Genomic DNA, 18464 nt, shown 5'->3' on the forward strand with positions numbered 1-18464 from the left:
AAATCTGTTTTTACTTACAAGTTTGTCAGTAGGATTTATTTAAACAGAGGGCTCCAAGGCTTAAAAGAAAGTTTGAAGCCACTATCTTAGAGGTTATTACATATTTTTTAGTTAAGAATCTAATTCTTTTCTCTTTCTGCAAAAGAAGAAAGTATAAGAAAACTGGCATAGGTAGGAGGAGGAAAGGGAAACTGCAGCAGGAGGACTGACATAAGTCAGAGTCTCTGTGGTGTGGAAGTAAAGGAGCCAGATGTCCTGCCTAATCTCTTTCTATTGATCTTGGTTTGTTGCAGGTTTCAGCAACATTTGCTGCAAGTTTGGTAACCAGCCCTGCAATTGGCGCTTATCTTGGGCGAGTGTATGGGGACAGCTTGGTGGTGGTCCTGGCTACAGCAATAGCTCTGCTAGATATTTGTTTTATCCTTGTTGCTGTGCCAGAGTCATTACCTGAGAAGATGCGGCCCGCGTCATGGGGAGCGCCCATTTCCTGGGAACAGGCTGACCCCTTTGCAGTAAGTTTATGCTTTTTCATTCACTTTGACAAAAAAATGAATGTGTGATTCAGCGCAGCATTAATGTTTTGTTGTGGATGTTTCTTTGGGGAAAACATCATGATGGATTTTTAAAAATATTTTGAAATACTTTTCAGAATACTTTTGGGGAGGATGAGAATAAACTGGGGGGAAAAAAAAGACAACTAGCTATCTGTATATACACTGCCAGAAGATATCTCTGCATGTTATTAAGAATAGTTCAGTGTTTTGATATAAAACCTTGTATTGGTCTCTTTCTTCTTCTAGTCCTTAAAGAAAGTGGGCCAGGACTCCATAGTGCTGCTGATCTGCATTACGGTGTTTCTCTCCTACTTACCGGAGGCAGGCCAATATTCCAGCTTTTTTTTATACCTCAGACAGGTAAAATTCTGTTCTACCAAGGTGGACTTTTCTTTCATTGTTGAGTGCCTTAGTACAAAATATTTACTCTTGAGAGAACTTTAAGAGCAGGGACTTTTAGAAATGACTATCATTTAAAAAATAATGGCTCACTAGAATTAACCTCCTGTTCAGTGTGGCTGACGTTCCTTATGCATTTCTATGAAGACTTTTGGCTTAGGCAAAAAGAGATGATTTTCCTGTCAAAGTGTGTCATTTGAGCTTGTTTATGTTATGTGTAGCTTATACGGGTGATGGGATGCTTTAATCCATTCACCTGCTCCAGTCTCTTTGTGATTTAGAACATATATTTGTAAAGCAGCTAGCCAAAATAAGAGCATTAGTTCTTTTCTCCTTGACACTAATCTTACTAGGCAGAGATTTAAGCCTTTATCAGTACTTGTAAAAAGCACAAAATGGTGCAATATTTATTTGTAAAATGGATTTTGAGTGCTTGATAGCGGTCTCCTATTTAGGAAATCAAAATTACGGGATTTAGATTTACTTAATCTAAGTTATGTAGCTATTATTTTCAGTATCTAACACTTATTATAATTTTGGTCCTCAGTGAAAGCCAGATTCTTCCTCTGAGGAGTTACTTGGTTACAAATGAATTGCATTTTCTTTTTCTGGCTGATTTAATGTTAATATACAAGTAGTTGCATTAGTATGGTATTTGTTATGCTTATTTTATTAATGTTACTTTTTCTGGAAACCTTCTAGATTATGAAATTTTCACCAGAAAGTGTTGCAGCATTTATAGCAGTCCTTGGCATTCTTTCCATTATTGCACAGGTGAGTTTCTTTTTCGTTAGAGGGAGAGATGTTCGAAGGTTCGGAAACATAATTCTGTTAGTATAGGTAGTATTGATTAGATTTGGGGGACTGACACGAACTAATCAACATATGATGTGTAAACCAGAAAGACAGTTTATTGATTTACACTAGCGTATTCACCTGCATAAAATCAGAAATTTTACGTTAGTCTTGTTCTACTGTTGATTGATTCATTCAGTAAATATTTATTGAATACCTATCATGTGTCAAGCGCTCATGATCCCTGCTGTTGTAAAGTTTGCATTCTTGTGGGTTAAGAGAATGAGTAAGCATGTCAGTGTAAACATATCAGGTGTAATGAAAACTATAGAGAAAAAGGGCACAAGGGATGTAGAGCGTGGCTGGGGGCAGGGTGTTATTTTATTTGGGAGGGTCGGGAAGGCTTTGCTGATACAAGTGACATTTGAGCAGAGAACCAAAGGAATGAGGAACAATCGACTGGAATACCTGGACGAACAGTCCACTGGAATATGCCAGAACAGAACTACAACTCTGAAAGACAATTCCTGGCAGGTGTAAGAAAGAGCCAGGGGACAGTATGGTTCTGGTGGAGTGAACAAGGGAGAGAGTGTCAGGAGATGAATTCTGAGAGGTGGAGAGGGACCAGATCGTGTGCGGCCTTCTGGGTCATCGTAAGACTTGACAAGAAGATAGGAGGGTTTTGAGCAGAGAAGTGACATGAAAATATTTTTATCTTGGAAACCCAGTTGGTAGCTGGTGGTTGTTTGATGAATAAGATATTAATCAACAGAAGAATCTGGATTTTCTTAGGAGATATTTCATCTGGCCTTCAGACTATCTCAGTTCCACTCTTTCTCCTTTCTGTGGAAAAAACCCCTCCCATTTCTTTCTGTTGGGCTATGTTTTTTCCAGACTCTGTAAACAATCTACTCTAACACTCTTTCCCACCTTAGATCCAATCTACTAGGTTGCAGCTTTTTCTGTTTTATTCTACTCTTAAAATGGAAAGTAAAGTCCATTTAATAGTACTTTGGATGTTTCACCAGCTTGGAGGTAGGATTGCTTCTGCAGATCTCATCATTTATGAATTTCTGGTAGATTTAGTGATAGGCTTCAAATTTAAATTTAAATTGTATAATATACTTCCCCCAAGGCCTCAGAAATATGCTCTTTAGCTTTTGGGGGAAATATATTGTTGCCCATATATAAAAATAGCTTAAAAAAAAAACCTTTCTGAACACAAAGGAAAGTGTACTAAGACTAGAGCTGCATGAATTATCAAATGTTAAACTGACCTTGAATCCTGAGATAAATCCAGCCTGATCATTATGTCTTATCTTTTTCATATATTGCTGAGATTAGATTTGCTACTATTTTATTTGATTTAGATCTTAAAGAGAACAGGCTAACATTTACTATAATGACACTTAAAGAGGTTAGTAGTTGTAAGGTCTTAAGTTCCGTTTCATACTTAACTGAGCAGGCAAGCTGTAGGTGGGCACCTAATAAATTTGGGCACACTGTAGACTGCTTGAATGATGAGTTGAAGGTGCTTTAGAGGAAATCTTCCCTCTGCTCAGTAGATTGCATCAGGCATAAAGGAATACAGGATGGAAAACAGTCCCTAAGAGCTCAGAATTCAGGAGCGCAGACATGTGAACGCAGGAGGGGGCGTGGTTGGGTTTGCATTGGAAAGAGCCCTGCAGCAGCAGGGTCATGAGGGCTGTGAATCTAGAAGGAATGAGCCACGACCCAGCCAGCGTTGCTAGCACAGCAGATACTGTAAACAGAAACATGGTCTACAAGGAATACAGTACTTAAATGACCACTCAGCTTTTGGGGCCTACACAGAAGCATAGTTTTTGAGATGTAAAATCACATTTCTCAAAGTGAGAAAATTAGTTGAACTTCAAAAACAGGTGAATAGGCATATGTAGTCTGCATGTAAATATTGATAATTAAGTTTATGTCATTATATGAATTAAAATATCAAGTAAAATTTATAGCCCCAAAGGAAGAAGCATTAGCTTATGCTCTCATTTATGGCAAGTATACAGTTGAGAATGACTTCTCCCCTGTTGACCTCTAAGTGAAAGACTAGTGTCTGACTCTCCTCTCCAGTAGCACAGAGCCTGCCTCTCTTTATTTTCTTGCTTGCTCTTGTGCCTTTGTTCCTGCCGTCCTTACTGCATCCCCCTTTCACCCCCTAAGTATACCTTCTCTGAGTTCTCGTATTAACTTGGGTGTATCTCTATCATGGTACAGAATACACCATATTACGAATTTTACCTCTGTTTACTATTTTTGCCTCAGTAGCTTTGTGAGCTCTAGTAGAGCTCCAAGAGGATTGCGAGGTCAGAATTACATCATATTTGTCTTGGTCACTCTAACACCCTGCACTGTGCCTGCAGCCCAGTAGGTGCTAAATTAGAGGTCATTGGTTTTTTCCCATAGTGATTTTAAAACTTTAAAAAGTAGTAGTAAGCATTTAAAAATTGGGAGGTGTGATATAAAAATATGGAAATGCAGCTTCTCCCCCAAATGAGGAGATGTGGTAACATGAATGTGACCTTCAGTGGAAGCCCCATGGTTGCTGTCCCCTTCGGGCCTTTGCTCTCTGGTTTGCCATAGGCCCCATCACTTCCTTGGCACCAGCAGGCACGAGTTCATAACATTTGCACTCAATAAACGTTTACACGAGTGCATGGAGATAGTTCTACACATTTCCTCAGTGCTGTCACACACCTGGTGGGCATCTCACCCTTGACATGGCTGTGACTGCAACCTGGCTTCCTTCCACCCAGTGCTGTTCATCTCGTTCAGTGGCATCACCACTCTCCTGGCTGTTGGGGCCAGGAACCTTGGTGCCATTCTTGATTACTTTTTTTCTCCTTCTCCCACACCCGGCACATCAGATGGTATCTCCTTTCACTTCTCTCCAAAACATATTTTGAATTGAAGCACTTCTCACCATCTCCATTACTAGGAGCCTAGTCTAAGCCAAGACCGTAGCCTCCATCTGGTCTGTTTCCATGTTTGTCTCCCTACGGCTTGTTTGCCACTTGGCAGAGGAATTGCTGTAAAGTGGGAATTGAGCCATAGTGCTCTCTTGTTTAATATTCCCTTCCTGTCACAACCAGAATGAAATCCAGGCTCTCGACGTAGCCCCCGTTTCCTCCGTTCTCCGTGTCGTTGAACACACTCCAGCCCAGGGCTTTGTGCTTGCTTCACCTGCAGCCGCGCGCTCTTTGCCCAGATACTCACATACCTCCTCCTCCTCACTCAGCTCTCGCCTCAGATGTCGCCTCAGAAGGGCCTTCCCTGCACATCCTGGTTGGAGCAGCACCTCTATCACATTACCCTGTCTTATTTTCTTAGAACAGCTACAACCTGGAATTATCTGGTTTGATAAGTATGCTTACCTCCGTTTTCCCTCTACTAGGAGGTAATCTCTTTGCTGACCAGTACTCTGACCTGGGTCAGTGCCCTCAGACCTAGAATAGCCATTGGATACAGTAGGAACTGGGCAAATATTTGTTGACCGAGTGACCAAAGTTGATGTCAGTTAACTGTTAATTAGCTGTGTCATCTTGGTTAAGTCATAAGTCATTTTAACCTTTACGACTTGGTTCTCTCTCTTGGTTCTCTCTGTTCTCTTTAAAATTTTTTTTTTTTTTTTAAATAAAGAACTTATGCTAGGTGCTGGGGATACAAAGATAAATGAGAAGGAAGTCCTTGCCCTTGGGAGAGAATCGATGTCCCAGTTAGAGTATCATATACACAGGAAGTTTTTCTTCTCTGAGTGCTCGCTCTGGGTGAGTTCCCTTTCATAGCTGTGGTTGTTGAAGAATGTACTCCAGGGCTCTGTGCTTTGTGGAATTCAATCTCACGCTCACCCGATTTAAGGGAAAATCTCAGAGAGGAAAGCTGTGAGTGTTAATTGTTCAAGAATCCTTAAAAGGATCTTCATTTGCTTCCCGCTGGCTTATTTGTGATTAAGCCTGATTAAACTCTTAAATGATTGTCTCAATTTAAAGAATTTTAAACTTACACTTGATAATTTTGAGTTTAGAGTATCAGCCAGTCATCAAGTAGTGATTTCCTGAATTATTTTCACTTCTTCCTCTATGGACTTAATAGCTATCTTAAGGGGTATGTTTAATACTAATGTCCCCAAATGTTTGCTGAATTTTTATTAACTTTGAGAGAAAAGCAAGAAAACCCAATTCATAATGTTGTTGATTAAATGTACCGGGCACAATGCTAAGTATATCATTTCATCTAACTCACATGACACAGTTTTGAAATAGGTACTATTATCACAGTCTTTTAAGAGACCAAACTGAGTTTCAGAGTGAAGTGACTTGCCCAGGGTCACATGGTTAGAGCCAAAATGATGATTAAGGCTGTTTTTCCCAAGGCTGTGTTCTTAGTTATTAGCCTACACGACTCCCAAGTCATACTTGTTAAACTGATCTACTGTTCATAAAAGCATCAGCAATAGGTTAATTTAGGTGAAGGATATATGAGTAATTGTACTGTTTCAGCTTTATTTAGTCAGCGTTTTGGATTAACTTGGACCTGTAAAAACTTTTTTAAAGCTATTACATAACAGGGATCTCTAAACCATGAGTTAGAACCTTTCAACCCTACTGTTTACAATTTCTGATTTTAAGTGGTCCTCAGTAGAAATGTACTGAACATGAAGTTCACCTTTTCTATTTTCAGTTTTCTGACTTTTCCCCTGAATCTGGATCTGTGTCAGCAGAGGCACCTTTCATCTGCTTATATGACCTGGAGTAATGGTCTCAGATATATTCAGGGCAATTGTTGCTGAAAAGCCAAAATGTAGAAAAGTGGTAATAGTCCTTTTATATTATAGATTGAAATAGGTCACCAAATAGCTTTTTTTCTTTTCAGTATTAAAAAGCTTATTCTATTCTAATAAGCCACTTTGATTTTTCATATTTTCTAGACCATAGTCTTGAGTTTACTTATGAGGTCAATTGGAAATAAGAACACCATTTTATTGGGTCTGGGATTTCAAATATTACAGCTGGCATGGTATGGCTTCGGTTCAGAACCTTGGTAGGTACAAATATTTTAATTTTCTTAATTTTGGTGTTTGCCGTGTTTTTGTTTTTTTCAGCTTTATTGAGGTGTAACTGACAAAACTTTTATATTTCTTAATTTGCTTCTCAATTAAGGCTTAGACTTTAATCTGTCTCTTAATATGCTTTTTTTCTTTCAAAGTGTATATAACACAGGTTTCTCACTTGTGTATTTGTATACTCTATAGTGGCTTGAGGATAGCAGAGTGACATTTTGTATCTAAGCAACAGGTTGGGTTTTTGAATGAGATGGAGTTTTTCAATTTCTAATGAGCATTTAATCCAGTTTAGTTTGTCAGAAAAACACATGTAATCCCAAAGCAGCAAGGTTAGGAAAAAAAAGTTGAGTAACACCAGTGATCATTACTGATGGCAAAGAAGTCCAGTTGTTTTGGTCCTGGCTTTATGCTGGGAAAGCTCTCTGCTTTTCTTGCCAGTCTGGTTTCCTGCAGGGAGGTAATGGTAATAATGCTGCTGTCAGGTTGCACATGCACACCTTTGTGCTCAGGTATTAACAGGACTGAACTCCACAATGTGCAGTAGTGTTTCATTCAACTGAACACATCATCTCTGTTTGGACTTGGATATGAGTAAGCACCAAGAGTGTGTTTTGATGGATGTTTTATTTTTCTGTCTAGACTTGCAAAAGAGGTGCTCACAATTTATCAAAAACATTTCTTTTAAACATCAAGCCAGTAGCACATTTAGATCAAATTAGTGATTTCTTCGCACTGAATCACAGGTCTCTGGGAACCCTGCCGTTCTACTAGCGAACGTTTGGAAACATTTAATGATGTTTCTCTACATTCTCTCCCCACCTGCCCAAGTCCTGCAGAAATAATACCCAACACACTTTACAGTTTAGATGTGATGTGTGATATCCCAATTCTACATTGAAACCCACAGCATTCTTGTGAATAAGTCGTTGTTTTTCTGCTTTCTAGAAGAGTAAACAGGGTTAGACTTTTAAGTGACTTGTCCAGTCACATAGGAAAGAAGGAAGAGCAAGTATAGTTCTTTTTCCTGTACCACAGCCATTTCTCTTACTTGATTTTAAGTATGTATTTTGACTTTGACAGGTACAGTGGAGAAGAATAATAACATACTATTTTTGTTTTGCTGCTTTTGATTGCAGGATGATGTGGGCTGCTGGGGCAGTGGCAGCCATGTCTAGCATTACCTTTCCAGCTGTCAGTGCACTTGTCTCACGAACTGCTGATGCTGATCAACAAGGTGAGTTGATAAGACCCAATGATAATTATTTAAAAATACAGAATATTCTAATCCTCTGTTCTGTCTGTTTCCTAAGTTCTGAAACATAAGCGTATCTTCAGGGTAGAGAATTTTAAATTGCTTTCATTGTACTCAGTACTCTGTAATGGCCCAAATGGGAAAAGACTCTAAAAAAGAGTGGATATATGTATAACTGATTCACTTTGCTGTACACCTGAAACTAACACAACACTGTAAATCAATTATACTGCAATAAAATTTTTTTAAAATAAATAAATTGCTTTCACTGCAAAGAGGAAAAGCAGATTCTAGGGTATTATCCTTAGGTAGATAACCTTGTCTCTCACTGTGAATATGTGGCCCTGTCTGTTCTTTTGCTAGAAAATTTAGTGATGAAGGTTAGTCACCTTATATTCACTAACCATTTATTTATTACATAAACAATATGCTATGATGTTCTAGACATCTCAGGGATACGCAGATAACCCTTTCATTAACACTGTATGTTTGTCACCTAAAGACACATAGAAAATATATTTTTATTGTCTTACACTTTTGTGGCAGGAACACTTAATTCTTAAAATACTAATAGGTGAGGAATAATTCTTTGAAAAGCCTGTTTATGTCAAAAGGAAAAACAGGGGCATTACAAAAGAGTGGCAGAGGTCACTTAGTTATAAATAAGGAAAGGCCTGTGGCCAAATCAAGCTGCATTTTAAATTTGGGATAAGATCCCAGAGGTAAACAAAAATCAAACTCTATAAAAAGGGGCTATATTTGGGGTCTTAAGTAGCTGCTTGGGGACAGAATTTTTAACAGCTGTGCTTATGAACTCATGCTGATTTTGAGCCAACATATTTTTTTTTAAAGGAAATACAGTGCTTTTGCCCCCTTGTTTCTACATTAGACCTGAGCTTACATTTGCATCAGATAGCTCACTATACTTTGTAGAGCTTCTAAGTAATTTTGATGCCACTGCAGTAAGTTGCTAGTGTCTGGTAAGTTTTGCCTTTAGAATAAGTGATTTCATGTTTGTATCGGTTCTAGGGTAGGAAAAAATAAGTGGTACACTAAATAACTTGTTTAAACAATTCAGGTGTCGTTCAAGGGATGATAACAGGAATTAGAGGATTATGCAATGGTCTGGGACCAGCCCTTTATGGATTCATTTTCTACATATTCCATGTGGAACTTAAAGAACTGCCAATGACAGGAACAGACTTGGGAACAAACACAAGCCCACAGCACCACTTTGAACAGGTAATTATAAAAATATAGTTCATTTGGCTGGATTGAAAGGTGATGTTTTTTGGTCACTAAAGCTTTTATTTGAGATTCTTAGATTGAATAAAAACACTTAAAACCAAAGCCTAAGGGACTATGTCCTCCTATATACGTACTTCTTTATAAAATTGGCTGTGTGTTCTTTTCTTCCCTTGATAATTAAAAAATTATGTATTCTAGTTTGTCTTAGTATACCTAGTGGCATAGGTAACAGCCATTTGTCTATACTACTGTTTGTCTTTCATCTGAGGCTTCTGGAATGTTAGAGGTTCCCTGTATCAGGTCTGCCTTCTGTAGAAGAATCAGTTAGGTGCTGGTAAACATCTTTGTTCACTTGCTCGCTATACTCCCCTCCATACAACTGAAAACATTAACAGCGAAACACATTATTTTAGCCAGTACAAACAACTCATTAGTTCCCTTGTATTTAGCAGAGTTCTACACTAATCTTCTAACCAGTTAAGACTACTTTTAAATAAAAAAGAATGTTTGTCTGTGGGCTCTACACAGGTAAAACTGGCAGTGCAAGGTTTTGCTAAGAATGAATGTGATTTGGGGCTAAAACACAGGTCTGTTTGATTCTTCTCATGGTAACGACATTATCTGTGTTTTCCTTACTTTGTCACTAGAGAATGTAGTTACCTTTTTAACAAAGAAAATGGTAATTGATTCTGCTACTGTAGTTAATATTATATACTACTTGATTTTACTTGTGAGATCTCCCTGTTTTCCTCTTGAACTAACAAATTAAGTGAAGGTTCATAGAATGTGTTCAGATTTTATGCTATAAATGACAATATATTTTTGCATGTATTTGTTTTTAAAAAATCTTTTGGCTGTTTCTTGGGTCAGCTGTTATCCCCCAGAATTTTATGTTGAGAGTGTGACAGTGTTTCTTTTCCCCTTGAAAAGGGAATGTTTTTTCTAGCTGTGGCTTTAATGAAGAAAGAGAGGAGTCATTGGCTTATAATTCACAGCAATCAGTTACTACTAAAAGATAAGCAATTTCTTGTTATGAACAAAGAAGTCTTTGCAAAAATCCTAATTCTCTTTTCCTTCCTCAGAATTCCATCATCCCTGGCCCCCCCTTCCTCTTTGGAGCCTGTTCAGTACTGCTGGCTCTGCTTGTTGCCTTGTTTATTCCGGAACATACCAATTTAAGCTTAAGGTCCAGCAGTTGGAGAAAGCACTGTGGCAGTCACAGCCATCCTCATAGTGCACAAGCGCCAGGAGAGGCCAAAGAACCTTTACTCCAGGACACAAATGTGTGACAACCGAAATCAGGAAGACTTTTCTATCAGCACCCAGGTCTTAGTTTTCACCTATAGTTCTGGACGTACATTCCATTTCCATCTACAATGTACTTTAAGATTGTCTTAAGAAATGTATCTGCATGAACTCCGTGGGAACTAAAGAAAAGAACTGGACAGTTTTCCAAAGATGTTACAATTTCTTTTGAAAAGAAACCTTTTTGTTTATTAGCACCAGTTTCTTGCCATTAAGCTTTTTGTTTTATTATACATCCTTTAATTAAAATTTAAAACTATATATGTAACTTCTTAGATACTAGCAATGTCTCTGCTACCATTTCCTTCAGGTGTTGAGCTTTAACTATTTATGCTGACTCGCAGTGAGACAGAGTAGGTAGTATAGTGTGGAACTGTTCATTTTAACATTGTAAAATCGTGAGTCAGATTTTAATATTGTAAAATCTTGGGTCAAGTAATTCAAAGCCTTAATGCAGATGCACTAAAGTAAAGAAATGGTAAATGAACTGTTTGCATTTAAAAAACAAAACTCTTAAGAAAACTATATTAAATCTGAATCATGTTTCAAGCTTGTTTGTAGTAATTTTATTTTAAACATTATTCACTACTGTTTTTGAAATGAGAAAATATCAGCCATTTAGAATTTAAATTGGGGTGTTTGGAGCCTGTAAATCTAAATGCTGGCTCGCATTTGTTCCCCAGCTACTTATACTATACCACTATTCTTTTAATGTTTGCATAATCATAAGAACCTCAACACTTGAATACATAATCTAAAAATTATATAGTAAAGCTGGTAGCCTTGAAAATGTCAATGTGATATCTATATGTAGATAAATATATATAGTGGCCTTTCAGGACTGTCACAGTAACACTTTATTTACAGAGCTAATGTTTGTCCTAAATTTTCAGGACCCTAGAAGAGAGCTTTATACAATTACTGATGTGAATTTCTCTAAAGTGTATATTTTTGTGTCCAGTTATATTATTTAAAAAAGTGTTACTTTGTAAAAAATTGTACATAAAGTATTGTATAGTTTACACTGTTTTCATCTTATGTGTGGTTACTGCTTAATGCTTTTTAAACTTGGAACATTCACTATGGTTTAAATAAGGTCTTAAAAGAAATGTAAATATTCTGTTAATAAAATTAAATATTTTAATGATTTTTTTTTAAAGAAAGTCTTGATCTGTGATTCCCTTATGAGGGCTGTTTTGGCTTTGTTACTATATTTTTACAGTAACAAATCAAAGCATTATACCTTCTCCCTTTGAATCCATTTCATTTACCTCAATAAAATACTGTTGTAGGAAGACAAAAGCAAAGAAATGAAAACTCAGTTCATAAATTAACTGTAAGTACTTAATTTTCTAAGCACAGGTGTTATAGGTCAGTCCTATGTTTGTTTTTACATACTGCTTACATGTCAGATTCCCAAAATATTAATACTTTATTAACAAAGCTCACAGTTTACAGAAATACATTAAATGCAATATTTTGATTATTAACACATGTACAACTGCACACAGCAAAACAATTTCAAATAAAAGTTTAAGAGGTAGATCAAATAATTAGCACACTCGAAAGTCTGTGTATATATATTTAATACCAAAAAGTCTTTAGCAAGTTTGATATCAAAATGATCTCTATATCTTTTGGGAATTCTCCCAGTTTTCCATGTGTGGATATGGAAAAGGATATCTATATTTAAAAAAAAGAGCTACCTGTATGTCATTTATCCTATCCAAACCCTTGTCACAAAGTTTTATATTACATACTATTTACAGGAAAGATTCCAATATTGCCAGAAAGTTTCTTTCCAGATTATTAGTGCTTTCAAGTTATTATAACTGAGTATTCTTACTAATATAGTATATCTAAATGACAAAAAAATATATATAAAAAGTGACTACCTAATAACAGTTATTAAATTTTTTAGTTTAAGACAGCTTGTGGTTACCAGCAGTTTCAAAAGTATCATAAGGAAAGACTCAATACTGTGGCTTCATAAAAAAATTAGCAAATATTTTTTGTCTTACCATGGAAGCCAATAACATTAGTAGGTCATCAGTATCCTGAAATGTCTCTCTTCCTCATCTGTGTAATAAGGTCCTTGAAAATATTTTTTTTAAGTATCACATGAGCATGAGCAATCTCTGCAAACAAAATGATTTAGTTTTCTTAAGAGAATGCTACTCTACTGGATGGTTGTCTGTAAGAAAACAAAATGCAACCCTGTGATCCTGGGTGAATTTTTTTTAAATTACCTCATTTTTCCCAAGGAACAATTCTTATTTGAAACTTTTAATTATAGGGAAGAGAAGAAAGTTGTAACTTCTAACATTATTCATTTTGCCTACTTTACTAATAAGCAAACATGAAAATGAACCTATTTTGATATAAGCAAAATGAATATTCATGATGCTCTCAGTAATTATTTTGTGTAAGTACTAATTTTTAAAACAAATATTCCACTAATACAGATTTAACTGCATAACAAACAAAACTCCAAATGAAGGAGAAAAACTGGATGACTGTAGACTTCCAGGAAGCATTAAAATCCATAAACTGCACCTCAAATGACTAAAAGCACTTTGTACCTAATCTGGTCATATAATTAGACTCCAAGATTTTCTGTACAATAAATTTATCAAAATTACTTAACAGACTTATTCAAAAGATAATTTAAAGGTTTCAAGGAAAATATTTACTTGCTATGAAGAATTTATTCATTTAAGGTAATTTCAGGACTTTTCCCTTTACTGTAAATATCAATAATATATCTCAAGAGATAATTATTTTCCCTTAAAATTCTCAGGTGGCAAATTTAAAACTTTTATTGTACTAATGAAAAGGATAAAATGAATTGATAGCATTCTTTGGTTTCATACTAGTATACATATCTGAGCAGGTTTTAATTAACTGAGTTATTGAATATGATTAGAATGTCCCCTTACAAGGATCAACTCTTTCCTTAGAACTTCTGAGAATTTCTAAGGATTAGTTTAATAAAATTCATACTATTATTCTACAAAACACCATGTTCCAAACTAAAAAGAATCTTCACCCATTCCCTAGTACAAATATGCCCCTCTAAACTGCATAAACGACAGCAGTGCTTAAAGGATCCAAACAATCTAATACAGTAGCTCAAGTAAACTTTGAAACTTGCTTATTCAGAATTTCATCTGTGTTGTTTCTATATTAAAACCATGCTGAATTTCTAAAATTTCAATAAAAGTAAAAGATGACACTAGGATTAACTGTTTGGTAGCTGCCCAGGGAAATATGCTGAAGATGTAGAAGGGAGGACTACGGGTTTGGAAGATGTCTGTAATGCTCCTAAAGTGCCGTCTTTTTGATGGTCTGCAAATGAGGACAAAAAAAGATTATCTGCATTCACTTAAGTCTTTATATAATACATTTAATTAAACCACAGTGTACAATCCACTTCAGAAATGTCTTCTCACCTGGATTATTGAATAGATTTTGGTTGAGCCCACGTAAAGGAATGCTGTCTTCCCTTTTCTTCAGATATTTGGATTCCAGCCCTAAATTTTCAGCACTTGAAAGGAAAATAGTAATTATTTACTTATTTTAACAAAGTCTTACTTTCGCTTCAGTAAAGTTTGAATGTTTAATCTATATACATACATATACTATGTATGCAATAATATAAGTTATATTTATAGCTTTGTTCAAAACAAATCCCATTTTTCACTGGGTTCTTAAGCAAATAATTCATCTATTCATAAACCAAAGTATACTTCTTCCCAGTAAAGAGTAAGTTATCTTTTTCCTTTGACCAAAAGCTCCTCAAAATTTTGTTATGCTTCAAAGTTGTCATTATTAAACATTAGTACACATTGTACAATAATGAATTCTGGTCAGATGAATACAAATATGAAATTTTGAAAAAACAAAGGAGGGGATATTTCTGTAGTTGTATTTTTCCTCTTTCAACCACGATATTCCTTCTTTCTAAATCTGTCTAGTATTAACAGTTTCTATATTAGTACACCTGCAAGAAGTTCAGGGCTCTTGCAAAACAATGACATTTTATCTTTAAAATTAAATGATGGTCTTTTCCCAATTTTCAGAAAAGAATTAAGTGGCTGAATAGGTGTCTTTTCCAATTTAAAATTTTTTCTTTAACCTTTGCCACTTGTTACTAGCTGACAACAAAACAAACCAATTCTAAACAAAAATCTCAAAATAGCTGAACAGTCCCAATTTTATGGACACGATTATGTTTGATTTTGTACCACAAATATGATCTGTAAGTAAAATTGTTCTTAGTGTGGTATGATGGAGTTAAACAAATAAACAACATGGTGTTCTACCATTAATATGAATTCTAGGTGCTCTGCCACTAACAAATATGAGCTTAAATATAACAAACACATACATTTCAGGACTTCAAAGAATTCTCACTTTTAAAAAACAGAGGCTCATAAACATTAACTATTTTAATACTCATCTTGGTACTAATTTTAGAGGAGCCAATGAGTGAAGAGAGCTGGAATAAGAAGCCTCTTTGAGCCATGACAGTAATTTTTTAGTTTGCAATATACTGGGGATGGTGACAGCTCATGATAATGAGTGCCAGCAGACAGGCCTTAAAGCGATTACATTTTAAGTAAATAAAGGCACAATAAGAAAACAGTATTACAAACAAAGACTACCCAGAGAGACAAGTTTGCATCTATAAGTTGTTTACTCTAGCTACAACTCACTGATTCAGCAAACTTCAGTACATAAAACCTGCTTAAGATCTGAAAAAATAGGCAAAGAATCTCTGAGTAGGCAAAACAGAAGTCACAAATTGGCACTAAAGCTTACTTATGTTAGCTTGGCTAGGGGGCAACCTCACAAACCCTTTTACTCTTATCTACCCCAGAATTCTAACAGTTTAACCAGCTGATTTCTCAGTTTACTTTACACCGGAAGCAATTACTCAGAAAAACAAAGAGCTTCTAGAGACAGACACAGCCATACAGGAAAACAAAAGCAAAACAGCCAACTCTGAGGAATTTAAAACATTTCTATCTATTTGCCCAAGAATATATGAAAGGGTGTTCTTCACTTATGTAGGAAAATCCCTTTTAAAAAATTAAATTTTACTATATGTCTATCCTACAGTTTTAAAAAATGTGAGAAACCTCTTTCTTATAGCTAAAAGGGACTAAGTCAAATCCCACTGATCAGCAACTTAAAACGTTACATAAATAAGTGGTCATAATAGCTTTCAAACACTGATTAAAAACTCCCTTTCAAAATTACAAACATTAAAAAAAATTACAAACATTAAATTTTATGTCAAGAGCTTACTTTTCCTTATCAGTTGAGCAAGGCATACTAACAGTTGTTCCTGATTGAACATCTCCTAGTGATGTACTTGGTTTTGGAAACTGCAAGTTAAACTGCACCTGTAAAGAGGGAAAACATGTAACTGAATTAGTGAGAACTGAGACAGTTCTATATGGAGATAGGTGGTTAAATTTTTTCTCTGATGAATATAGACCACAGAAGTTCAAGCTATATAACACAAGCACATTTTATTGAGAAGATTTAATTTAAAAATCCATTTCTCCTTGACAAAAAAGTTCCTGTCATATCAGCAAGATGAACAGCACAAATTATTTTAATTATTTTGAAACAAAAACATGAACACTAATACATTTAAATGTTATTGATGCTAAAAGTAACCAAATACCACGATGATGCATTTACCTCATGCATTCTGAGAATTCTTCCCTTTTCACGAACTTTAAGCCTGTCATATTTAAGGATTCTAAAGGAGTGCTAGGAATTTGAATACTGAAATAGTCAAAAGCAATCCAAGAATCTATACAAAAGTCCAAACTAAAATATCAAGCATATAGTATGTAATAGTTTATTTAAAGGAATAATGACTATGACTGAGGGGGTTTCATACCAGGAATGGGTTCTATGTTAGGAAGTCTATAAATGTAAGTCACCATACTAATAAATCAAAGAAAAAAGGTATGATGACTCGCATAAAGAAAAAAAAAAGAAAGAAAGAAAAAAGGAAAAAGGCATGAGAAGATAAATATCTATTTTTGGTAAAAAAAAATCATAATAAAATAGGGAGATACTAGCTTAATAGGATAAAATTATAAATGAGAAAGGTATATGCTGCTGTCCTTGGCTATCAGGGTTCAATATTCTAAAGATATCAGATCACATTAAATACAAAGAGGATTTTTAAAAAGTGAGATAAGCTGATTTTCATATTCCTTATAGAAAAATAAACATGCAAGAGTGAAGAAAATTTAAAGAGTATATTAATACATAATATAGTTTCCAGCCACCAATAATTAGAAAACCAGACAAAATAAACAAAAAGAATGGTCCCAAAAACTGAACAACTGGTAGGGCAGAACTGTGATCTCTAAGAAAAATGTGATCCCTACAACTGACCCAGCTTTTTAATTAGAGGTACTTCCTGACTATAGGGACAGAGAAAGAACATAATTGCTAAATGGAGGAGATTAAAATCAGTTCAGGGAGGATGAGGTGCCTGGAGGCTGCAAGGCAGAATTCTGAAGAAAAGGGAGCTATAAAGAGAACAAGCCCCAGAAATCTACACATGAATCCCCTTGAGTTTTTGCTGAGTACTAGGAACATGCATAGGGTAAAACTCCACAATGCTGGGCAAATAAAAATGGGAGTTTCAAGCTGAACAATTTCCAAGGTTCATAATCATGGAGACAAAGTGGACAGTCCTTGGTAATCATTTAGGGCATTCTGTGGGGAGCTTCGTAACAGGGCTGAACTATCCTTGAGTAAAAGCTACTTTAAATGCATCCTAGTAAAGCTAAAGGAAAAAAGAGAAAAACAAAAAAACTCAAAAAGGACCAAGGGATCCACAAGTAACTTAAATAACTGCCACCCTTTAAAGGAAGATAACAAAATTCAGATAATCAACAATGTAGCATTAACAATGTTCCACATCCTATCAGAAATTATTAGAGGACTTCCCTGGTGGTCCAGTGGTCAAGAATCTGCCTTCCAATGCAGGGGATGCGGGTTTGATCCCTGGTCGGGGAACTAAGATCTCATGCCATGGGGCAACCAAGCCCATGTGCCACAACTACTGAACCCATGCACCTCAATTAGAGAGCCCGCGCACCGCAACGAAGAGCCCTCACTCTGTGGAGCCCATGCACCGCAACAAAGATCCCGTGTGCCACAACTAAGACCCGAAGCAGCCAAAAATAAATAAATAAAATAAATATTAAAAAAAATTATTAAAAATGACAAGTAGGAAAACATGCGTCATACCAAGAAAAATCACTCAACAGAAACAGATCCAGAGATGATACAAATGATAGAATAAGGATGCACATGTTAAAACAATTATAACTATGAACAAGGATGTAATGGAAATTAAAAGTATGAGAAAAATGCAAGATATAAAAAAAGAATGAAATGGAACTTCTAGAGATGATAAATATCTAAAATGAAAAGTTCTCACTGGACAGAATTAACAGCAAATTAAACAATGCAGAAGAAAAGATTAGTGAACTTTAAGAAAGCATTAGAATCTAATATATATACAACGAAGCAAACGAACAGACTCAATGGGACTATATCATGTGATCAACCATGAGTAACTGTAATACTAAAAGGAGATAATAAAAAAAGTGAAGAGGGGCTTCCCTGGTGGCGCAGTGGTTAAGAATCCACCTGCCGATGCAGGGGACATGGGTTCAAGCCCTGGTCCAGGAAGATCCCACATGCTGCGAAGCAACAAAGCCCGTGTGCCACAACTACTGAGCCTGTGCTCTAGAGCCTGCGAGCCACAACTACT

The 18464-nt window shown here is 35.8% G+C and overlaps 2 protein-coding genes across 6 annotated transcripts in view; one reads left to right on the top strand and one right to left on the bottom strand.

The window, feature by feature from the left end:
• Window positions 1-11792, top strand: part of MFSD14A (major facilitator superfamily domain containing 14A) — a 46473-nt gene extending 34681 nt beyond the window's left edge. For both annotated transcript variants that reach the window (XM_067727023.1, XM_067727022.1), the window contains exons 6-12: window positions 294-512; window positions 801-914; window positions 1656-1727; window positions 6706-6818; window positions 7977-8074; window positions 9171-9334; window positions 10423-11792. In XM_067727023.1, the coding sequence (XP_067583124.1) occupies window positions 294-512; window positions 801-914; window positions 1656-1727; window positions 6706-6818; window positions 7977-8074; window positions 9171-9334; window positions 10423-10629 (987 nt within the window). In that variant the 3' untranslated portion in view covers window positions 10630-11792. The remainder of the gene's footprint in view (window positions 1-293; window positions 513-800; window positions 915-1655; window positions 1728-6705; window positions 6819-7976; window positions 8075-9170; window positions 9335-10422) is intronic.
• SASS6 (SAS-6 centriolar assembly protein) overlaps window positions 7030-18464 on the bottom strand; it is a 56804-nt gene continuing 45369 nt past the window's right edge. For 2 of the 4 annotated variants that reach the window (XM_067727021.1, XM_067727019.1), the window contains 3 exons: window positions 15959-16056; window positions 14098-14192; window positions 7030-13993 (listed from right to left, as the gene is read on the bottom strand). In XM_067727021.1, coding sequence (XP_067583122.1) covers window positions 13887-13993; window positions 14098-14192; window positions 15959-16056 — 300 coding nt within the window. In that variant the 3' untranslated portion in view covers window positions 7030-13886. Of the gene's footprint in view, window positions 14021-14097; window positions 14193-15958; window positions 16057-18464 lie in introns of all 4 variants that reach the window. The other 2 variants (XM_067727020.1, XM_067727018.1) reach the window with 1 other exon arrangement.

This window comes from Pseudorca crassidens, chromosome 2, assembly GCF_039906515.1.
Source record: "Pseudorca crassidens isolate mPseCra1 chromosome 2, mPseCra1.hap1, whole genome shotgun sequence".
NCBI classification, from domain to species: domain Eukaryota; kingdom Metazoa; phylum Chordata; class Mammalia; order Artiodactyla; family Delphinidae; genus Pseudorca; species Pseudorca crassidens.